The sequence below is a fragment of the Lucilia cuprina genome, chromosome 4 (assembly GCF_022045245.1).
Source record: "Lucilia cuprina isolate Lc7/37 chromosome 4, ASM2204524v1, whole genome shotgun sequence".
NCBI classification, from domain to species: domain Eukaryota; kingdom Metazoa; phylum Arthropoda; class Insecta; order Diptera; family Calliphoridae; genus Lucilia; species Lucilia cuprina.
In genome coordinates, this window is record NC_060952.1 from 91,936,286 (window position 1) to 91,946,435 (window position 10,150).

Here is a 10,150-nt window from a genome sequence, read left to right on the forward strand (position 1 = left end):
TTCTTCGAATTTTCTATAGAAAATGGGCAATTATTCAAGTTTTCCATAGAAAATTTTTCGATTATTCAAATTTTCTTTAGAAAATTTAACGATTATTTTAATTTTCTATATAAAATTTAACGATTATTCTATTTTTCTATAGAAAATGGGTGATTATTCGAGTTTTCTATAGAAAATTTAGCAATTATTTAAGTTTTCTATAGAAAATGGGTGATTATTCAAGTTTTCTATAGAATATTTAGTGATTATTCAACTTTTCTATAGGAAATGTGCGATTATTCGAGTTTTGTATAGAAAATTTATATGATTATACGAGTTCTATATAGAAAATGTTGCGATTATTCAAGTTTTCTATAGAAAATGTGCGATTATTCGAAATTTCTATAGAAAATTTAAAAGTTATTCGAATTTTCTATAGAAAATGGGCGATTATTCGAGTTTTTTTATAGAAAATGTGCGATTATTCGAGTTTTATATAGAAAATGGGCAATTCGAGTTTTTCTATTCAACTTTTCTGTAGAAAATGTGCGATAATTAGAGTTTTTTATAGAAAATGTGCGATTATTCAAAATTTGTATAAAAAATTTAAAAGTTCTTCAAATTTTCTATAGAAAATGGGCGATTATTCGAGTTTTCTATAGAAAATGTTGCGATTATTCGAGTTTTATATAGAAAATGGGCAAATCGAGTTTTCTATAGAATATTTAGTAATTATTCAAGATTTCTATAGAAAATGTGCGATTATTCGAGTACTATATAGAAAATGTTGGGATTATTCATTTGCTATAGAAAATTTAAAAGTACTTAGAGTTTTCTATAGAAAATTTAGCGGTTATTCGAGTCTTCTATAGAAAATGTTGCGATTATGCAAGTTTTCTATAGAAAATGTGGGATTATTCGAGTTTTCTATAGAAAATTTAACGTTTAACATTTTCTATAGAAAATGTGCGATTATTCGAGTTTTCTATAGAACATTTTTCGATTATTAGAATTTTCTATAGAAAATATGCGATTATTCAAGTTTTCTATAGAAAATATACGATTATTCGAGTTTTCTATAGAAATTTTTTGTGATTATTCGAATTTTCTTTAGAAATTTTAGTGATTATTCAAGTGTTTTTTTAGAAAATTATTCTTTAGAAATCACAGCGTTTATTCGATTTTTTTATTTAAAAAAAACAGCGATTATTCGAGTATTCTATAAAAAATAGCGATTATTCGACTTTTCTATAGAAAATTTAGTGATTATTCGACTTTTATATAGAAAATTTAGTGATCATTCGATTTTTCTATAGAAAATTTTTAATATTCGAATTTTCTATAAATTTTTTTTTCGATTATTCGAATTTTCTTTAAAAAATTTAGCGATTATTCGGTTTTCTACAGAAATTTTATTCAAGTTTTCTATAGAAAATGTGCGATTATTCGAGTTTGTTTGCGATTGTTCAAATTTTCTTAAGAAAATTTTGCGATTGTTCGAATATTATTTTTTCTTTTTGATTATTTAAAGTTTCTATAGAAATTTCTTGAAATTTTCTATGCAACATTTTTGGATTATGCAAATTTTCATTGGTTATTTTTCGATTATTCGAATTTTCTATAGAAATTTTTTTAATTTTAACCACATTTGAAGTAAAGTTCCTGTAATAACTATGATGTTTTGAATTGTTTGTCAAAAAATTAATAAATTGTTTTAATTTTTCGTTAACAAAATCCTATTTCTTTTCGGTTTTGTGTATTTGTCAATTTGTTGCAATTCTGTGGGTTGTTGTTAAAAAAAATCTTCAAAATTTTTTTCAAACTTCAAACTTTTCTACAAAATAAAAGCAGCAAAATCTTAATAATTCAGAACATCATTTTAAACAAATTAAGTTAAGAAAATAACAAAATTATGTGTGCGTAAGTAGCTTAAAAAAACAATATGTACATCAAAAGAAAGTCATCTGATTAACATTTCCCGTTTTAAAATATAATCAGTCAACTTATTTGTGAAGTTCCCGATGAATGTATTCAAAACACACAGCCAGCAACTGAAGGTCATTGCGGCGACAATTGCCCAACACAATGTGATCCCTGTCAAGCTCCTTTGAAATATCCACCATGTCCTCCCACAGGAGATTGTAATTGTAGATGTGATTGTGGTGATTATTCAGGTTGTTGTTATCAACAACCCACTAGAACTTTACCCATAAAACCTCAAACAAGTATTATGCGTGCCACGCAACCTTTAGAAACTGAAACTATTTATAAATGTTCTTATCCCGGCAATTATGGCGAAACGTTTAAAGCCAAACCTGTTAAACCTTGTAATAATATTTCCTCCATAAAAGCGCCTATGGAAAAATGTACTATACAAAAATTATCTTATATGCCTCATCAATGTGTGGCACGAGCAGAAGCCATAAAACCCAAAGATAATTGTTTAAATTTTCGTGGTCCTTTATATGCCATAACCTCACAAAAACATGATTTTATGCCCAAGGGTTATTGTAGAAGAGAACCAATTAAACCGAGACAGGGTATATGGAAATCTTGTGATCCCTTAGAGCGCTGTACGGTTAATAAACTTTCTTATATGCCAGTGGATGTATGCAAGAATCCACCGCCTAAGCCTATAATACAAACCTATAATTATGTACGTCCTACGGCTCCAGGGGAACAGTGTACTATACAAAAATTAAGTTATCTGCCGGTATGTTTACCGCCTAAAGAACCTATGCCTTGGGCTGAGAGATCACGCTGCCCACCACCTAAATATGAAAATCTAGTTACCACCTATAATTTAAGTTATATACCCAATTGTAATACTCATCGTATAGCGCCCATAATGCCTATGAATGGCCTTCGGTTCCTAGGTACCGATTGTAATGATGGCAAAACTGTCTACAAACTTAGTTATATTGGCAACGATGCTCGTTGTTGTCGTCCTGCACCAGTTTTACCCTTACATGGTCTTGAAATGCCTACGGGACCTATGGAGAAGTGTACGGTGCAAAAACTGTCTTATCAACCAAATTATTGCACGGGACGAACAGCTGCCATTAGACCACGTGAAAATTGTATAAAACCTTCTGGACCCATGTACTTTATGACAACTCAAAAACATGATTTTGTACCAAAACCAATTTGTCGCCGAGGCCCCATAAAACCACCCTCGCTCATTTGCCGTCCCTCGGGTGATTTCGAAAAGTGTACTGTTAATAAATTGTCTTATTTGCCTGTTAATGTGTGTGAATATCCACGTCCACCTGCAGTTAAGCCACCCACAGGTATTAGCCGTCCTGAGGGGAGCATGGAGAAGTGTACTACTTATAAATTGAGTTATATACCGAATTGCATAATGCCCAAGGAACCTTTACCATGGGCTAGGGCTTCTAGTTATGTTAAACCCACAGCTCCGATAGAAAAATGTACGATACAGAAATTAAGTTATGGACCACCGGGAACCTTTAATAGATGTGGAGGTAAGAGTAAGAAAATTCAATTTAAAAACTTTTTATAGAAAATTCGAATAATCGTAAGATTTTTTATAGAAAATTCGAATAACCGAAAATTTTTCTATAGAAAATTTGAAAATTCGTTAAATTTTCTAAAGAAAATTCGAATAATCGAAAAATTTTCTATAAAAAATTCTTATAATTGAAAAAATGTTTATTAAAAATTTCGAATAATCGACAAAATTTTGTATAGAAAATTCGAATAATCGTAAAATTTTCTATAGAAAATTCGAATAATCGTAAAAATTCTATAGAAAATTCGAATAATCGTAAAATTTTTTATATTATAGAAAATTCGAATAATCAAAAACTTTTCTATAGAAAATTCGAATAATCGAAAAATTTTCTATAAAAAAATTCAAATAATATAATCGCAAAATTATAGTCTAGTCTATAGTCTAGTCTATAGTTTAGTCTATAGTCTAGTCTATAGTCTAGTCTATAGTCTAGTCTATAGTCTAGTCTATAGTCTAGTCTGTAGTCTAGTCTATAGTCTAGACTATAGTCTAGTCTATAGTCTCGTCTATAGTCTAGTCTATAGTCTCGTCTATAGTCTAGTCTATAGTCTAGTCTACAGTCTAGTCTATAGTCTAGTCTATAGTCTAGTCTATAGTCTAGTCTATAATCTAGTCTATAGTCTAGTCTATAGTCTAGTCTACAGTCTAGGCTACAGTCTAGTCTATAGTCTAGTCTACAGTCTAGTCTATAGTCTAGTCTATAATCTAGTCTATAGTCTAGTGTATAGTCTAGTCTATAGTCTAGTCTATAGTCTAGTCTATAGTCTAACCTATAGTCTAGCCTATAGTGTAGTCTAGCCTATAGTGTAGTCTAGTCTATAGTCTAGTCTAGTCTATAGTCTAGTCTATAGTCTAGTCTATAGTCTAGACTATAGTCTAGTCTATAGTCTAGTCTATAGTCTAGTCTATAGTCTAGTCTAGTCTATAGTCTAGTCTATAGTCTAGTCTAGTCTATAGTCTAGTCTATAGTCTAGTCTATAGTCTAGTCTATAGTCTAGTCTATAGTCTAGTCTATAGTCTAGTCTATAGTCAAGTCTATAGTCTAGTCTATAGTCTAGTCTATAGAAAATTCGAATAATCGTAAATTTTTTTATAGAAAATTCGAATAATCGTAAAATTTTCTATAGAAAATTCGAATAAATGTTAAATTTTTATTAAAAATTTTTTAATAAAAGTTCGAACAGTCGTAAAATTTGTAATAGAAAATTCAAATAAAATTATTTTAAATATATTTCATTTTCAGCCTGTTGCAATCAAAATAATAATAACAACTCAAGTTTTCCAAAGGCAGGCATTTGTTAACAAGAGTATAAGTAAATGTTTCCAGCACTTTTATGTTAAAGTATCAAAACATTTGTCCCTTGTCCTTATATCCCTTTAATAAACTGTGAAAGAACTTTGTATTTTGTATAATAAATGTTTATACATTTTTATAAATTTCATTTATTTTTTTCAATTTTAAAATAAACTTAAAAACAAATAATTAGATTAATGAAAGAGAATAGAAAATGACCGGCATAACTTTAAGCCATTTGTATAAGTTGTCTTTTAATACCTTCACGTCGTTTCTTATCACGTTTCTTGCGTTCTTGTGTAGCTTCCCGAAATAGTTCTACACCCTCACGTTCTTCTATATCGTGTTGTATTAGTGCTAAACCATGTAGATTTAAACCAATAGTATCTCTTAAAGAATGCACATCTCTTTTCAAAGCTTTAACCAGAGTTTGTAATAAAGGTTTCATGTGTTTGGCTCCTATGATGGGTTTCATATGGACTCTAAATAAGAACATGGTAACTTTGGATAATAATTCAATTTCATCTGAACGTTGTTCCAAAACGCCAGGTAGTTTTTCGAGTAATTCACAGACATTGGAAAATGGTAGAATGAGTAACGCTTCTTCTAAGTCCGAGGCTCTAATGCGTGCTAAAGTGGCTAGCACAAAATCATTGGGATTATTAACATTTAAGGCACGCATTAATGGATGTAAATCGGGTTTTTCATCTTCCTCAACATCATATTGTTTGCAGATTTCTAAACATTCTAATATAGATTCGGCAGCCTTTTCTGAGCCTACGGTTTTACGTGAGGCTAGTTTTAAGCCAGGCAATAGAGGTACTGTATGATCTACTCCTGTAGCTAATTGTTGATTTTCCATTTCTTCACGTTCTTCTTCTTGGACATCTTGTAATACTAAAGGTTCGTCGGTGCGTTCAAACAAACGTAAACAACGATCGGAACCACAACTTACTAGATAACGTCCATTGGGACTAACGGCTAGATTATAGGCTTCTCCGATGTGACCAGGCAAGGTTATGATTTTTTCGAAAGTATCAGCATCCCATTGTTTAATATTACCATCTTTGCCACAGGTGAAGAACATATGTGTTTTGGGTATAAACTGTAAACCCATAACAGAATCATCATGGGCAAATAACGATCTATGACAATCACCAAAATCTAAGCCCCATATCTTGACATTACGATCAGCAGAGCCGGTAGCTATTAAAGTGCCATCATATGAAATATCCATACATAAAACTGGCAATTTGTGACCATAAAGTGAGAGGTAAAACTTGAAGGTATCCAAAAAGAACACTTTGACGGTAGAATCTAAAAGACCAACTGCTAAATACTTCATATCAGGACTAACTCTGACACACAAAACATTTTCTTCCAATTTAAAGGTATTTTTATGCAGTAGAGATAAAACCTTAGATTGTTGTATATAATCAGCGCCATCTACCTCCATAGAGTCCTGGGCACTATCTATCAGTTCAAAAGTCCAGATTTTTACAGTAGAATCACTGCTGCCGGTAACACAACCCTTTTGATCAGGCAACAAAGCAATAGACCATAACTCACTGTCATGAGCTGGAATTTCTTCCACCACATCTGCTGAACCCACATCTATAATCAGCAATTTGCCAGATTTAAGACCCAACAACACATAACGATCTCCCGGCACAAATTGTGAACATAAAACATAATCGGTTGAGACAGTTCTTAAACATTGCATAGATTCTCTGTTCCAAAATTTAAAAGATTCAGCCGAAGCTGAACCAATAGCCAGAGAATCGGAAGAGAAACAAACACTGCGCACTTCCGACTGATGACCTTGTCTATTGAGTGATCTTAAAAGTTTTACAGTTTCCTCGTGTCCTGTTTTCTTGAAAGCAGCCTCCATACTATACAATTGCAAAGTGTTATTGGCCAAACTCACTAAAACTCTCAATTCATCTTTGGCTCCCAATAAAACATCTATAGATTTAATCTTTTGTTTTACCTTTATACTCTCCAGCCTTTTAATTTCATCTGATAGCGATAACTCTTTGGAAATATCTTCATTGTTATCTTCTGCCTCTGATGATTTCTTAGATTTCTTTAATCTTTTCTGTAAACGCTTTTTCGCCTCCTCTTCATTACAAATATAGAAATTTTCTATTAAATCATTAGTACCATGACAAGATATTATTTTTTCCGATACATCTGCCACCAAATTAACACAACGTCCTTTGCCAGCTCTTTGTATAACACCACAGTTTAAGACGGTTATGGGACTAATAGTATCCTCATCATCTATTGACAGACCCTCAACAGCAGCTTCCAAATTTTGATTATCTATTTGTGAAACATCTCTAGGTTTTAAGCGATATACATTCATGGTTGATTCCCCACAACCGGCTATCATTAGATCATTTACAAATGCCAAAGCCCAGACTTCAGTACGATTATCCACAATAGTTTTAAAACAAAATTGTGTTTCCAAATTCCAGAATTTGATTTGTGTATCCTTAGAACAACTAACCACTATATTTTGTTCTTTAAACTTTTCCATAAAATGAGCATCAGTTACGGGAGCATTATGTCCAATAAGACGTTGTGTACCAGCCTGTTCGATAACATCGATTACCGTTAATTCACAATCTAAACTACCGCATACTAGACGTATACCCTGTTCATCGTAACGCAGGATAGATATGGCCGATTTGTGTACAGCTAAGGAACAAACTGATACCTCAGGATTGGTTAAATCGAAAATTTCCACTACACCATCATTGTAGCCAATAGCAATGTGAAGACGATCGGGTGATACACGTAGAGCGGTTACCTCCTGTTTGTCACGTCTAAAGGTTACAACACGTTCGCCCAATCTGTTGTTAAGGGGGGGAGAAAAAGGAAAATTGGGTTTGGAGAATTAAAAATAAAATCGAAGATCTTAAACTTAGTTTGAAGCGTGCAAAGTAACCGATTGATGAATTCGATGAATATGTGATGTTGTGATGAAATGTTCATAAAAAAAACGTTTTATCTAGTTAAGTTCGCGTTCAGGTCTAGTTCAATTATAACATTCTTATAAGAATCTATATTTTTCAAAGTAAAATGTCAATTCATTTTAACACAATGACGACTCTATCCCACAACAAAAAACTTCCTGAAGACATACAGAAAATATATTCGAATGATTTGTTATTGTAGCAATTGTAATGCCGCTGGAAATTCTTGCAGTTGATACAACTGTGGCTAAAGTAACAATTGGATCGGATTATTATCCTAATGGTTTTGAAAGAAATATCTTGCAGACGTAACATAGTGGTAATACAATAATAAAAGGCATTTACTAAAATATCAAATATTGAATCCTATCAAACTAAAAACATTTTCTTGGACTCTAAAAATAAAGTTGCAAACTATCCTTTCCTATTCAAGAACATTATAATACAGTGACACTTATAAGTTTTAGATGCAAATTTAATTTAAAAACTTTTCTCCAAACTCACCTTAAATCCCAAATTATAACATTTTCAGCAGCGGCTGCCACCACATAGCGACCCTCAATTTTATTATAAATCACAAAATTCACATTACTGCGACCACTGGCGATTATATTAAAACTATCTATAGCTCTATAAGCTAAATATTGTTTAGTTAAACCCATTTTTTCAACAAATTTTTACAATAATTTCTTTTATTTAAATCAAAATAAAAATTCACTTAAAAACCTTAACACCACTTTGCACGTGTTTACTTCTTGTATACAAATAACACAATGAAACATGTTCAACAATGTTTAGAAAAACTCAACAAAAGCAAATGTCAATAAAATGTAAAAGTTGCCATATTAAGGAACGCATGTAATTGTACATATTTTTGATGTGGCAATATATGTAAAAAAATGTTAATAAAGCCAGCGCCTAAAAGGCTGTTAATAAAATTAAACCAATCTGGCTAAGTTTGTAGCTGCTGTCTACAACACACAAACACGTATATTTTATTTAAACTCTACTAAAATTTACTATACAATTTTGTTGCCTAAGCAAGTTTTGCGGCGTTCGACACACAAACATGTACATTCCTTATAAGAGATTTTTGCTCACTATTCTCTCCCTTAATGAAAAACTTTGCAAATTTGTTGTAATGTTAGAGATGTGTATTTTCTAATGCGCATGCTTTAATTAAGACTGTTACTTAAAGTAAACCAGATTAAAAGAACAAAAAAATAACAGCAGCATCCCTTAGCAAATAGAAAAGAAAATTTTTCTAAATAAAAATAAGACAAATTTAATAAAAATTTAAATTTTCTAAACTTTTAATAAAATAAATTATTGAACAAAATGTCGGACTATCAAAATGTTCCTGGAGCTGGAGGTATTTAGAGTTTTCTTTAAATTTAACTTAAAGTTTAGTTTGGTTTCAATTTGTCCTTCCATTTATTTTACATTTCTTTTCAAGACGATTTAAACAATGAATCCGTAGAAGTTTTACGTGAACGTTTAAATACCATGAAACGTTTAATGGCTGATCGTACTGCCCAACAACAACAGAATCCTGCTAGCACTGAAGAAATCTGGTCCACACGCCGTCACACCTCAGCCGGCATTATAGATGGTAATTTCTTAAGTATGGCTTTTGGTGGTGCTTTACTCGTTATAGTTTCCGTTTCGGTATATGCTTTTTATAATCTTTATCATGCTATTCTAAAGAAATTCCCCTCGAAACATGAGGAATTATAAATTGAAACGACAGTGAATATAAATCAATTGAAAATAAGAGAATTTTTAGGTTTTAAGATGATGACAGAATGATTCTTATAGAATAAAATTTAATTAATAAAATTATTAAATTACAAGAAGAAAGGTTTTAAAAAAAAGGATGTGTAGGAAATGCATTTTTAATATGACTAAAGGCTACACTACTGATTAGGCTAGACTATAGTCTAGACTACTGACTAGAATTTTAACCAGACTATAGACTATATTATAGACTAAAGACTAGACACTAGACTACAATATAGACTAGACTATAGAATATACTAAAAACTAGACTATAGACTAGACGATAAACTAGACAATAGGCTAAGGACTAGACTAAAGACTAGACGATATACTAGACAATAGACTAAGGACTAGACTTAAGACTAGACTATAGACTAGACTAAAGACTGGACTATAGACTAGACTAAAGACTAGACTATACACTAGACTATTGACTATAGATAAGACTACAAACTAGACCATAGACTAGACTAAACTATAGACTAGACTATAGACTAGACTAGACTAGACTATAGACTAGACTATAGACTAGACTATAGACTAGACTATAGACTAGACTATAGACTAGACTATAGACTAGAC

The 10,150-nt window shown here is 31.4% G+C and overlaps 3 protein-coding genes across 3 annotated transcripts; 2 read left to right on the forward strand and 1 right to left on the reverse strand.

Moving 5' to 3' along the window:
* Positions 1–1,710: 1,710 nt before the first annotated feature.
* LOC111678387 (stabilizer of axonemal microtubules 1) lies at positions 1,711–4,956 on the forward strand. Its single transcript, XM_023439732.2, has 3 exons — positions 1,711–1,899; positions 1,978–3,464; positions 4,758–4,956. Exons 1-3 carry the CDS (start codon positions 1,892–1,894, stop codon positions 4,814–4,816), a joined length of 1,554 nt encoding a protein of 517 aa, XP_023295500.2. The 5' UTR covers positions 1,711–1,891; the 3' UTR covers positions 4,817–4,956.
* LOC111678386 (WD repeat-containing protein 3) lies at positions 4,900–8,563 on the reverse strand. Its single transcript, XM_023439731.2, has 2 exons — positions 8,294–8,563; positions 4,900–7,666 (listed from the first exon to the last, which is right to left on the reverse strand). The coding sequence occupies exons 1-2, from the start codon at positions 8,449–8,451 to the stop codon at positions 5,038–5,040; spliced, it is 2,787 nt and encodes a 928-aa protein (XP_023295499.2). The 5' UTR covers positions 8,452–8,563; the 3' UTR covers positions 4,900–5,037.
* Positions 8,564–8,832: 269 nt separating this feature from the next.
* On the forward strand, positions 8,833–9,669 carry LOC111678434. Its single transcript, XM_023439782.2, has 2 exons — positions 8,833–9,161; positions 9,246–9,669. Exons 1-2 carry the CDS (start codon positions 9,128–9,130, stop codon positions 9,524–9,526), a joined length of 315 nt encoding a protein of 104 aa, XP_023295550.1. The 5' UTR covers positions 8,833–9,127; the 3' UTR covers positions 9,527–9,669.
* The last annotated feature ends 481 nt before the right edge of the window (positions 9,670–10,150 follow it).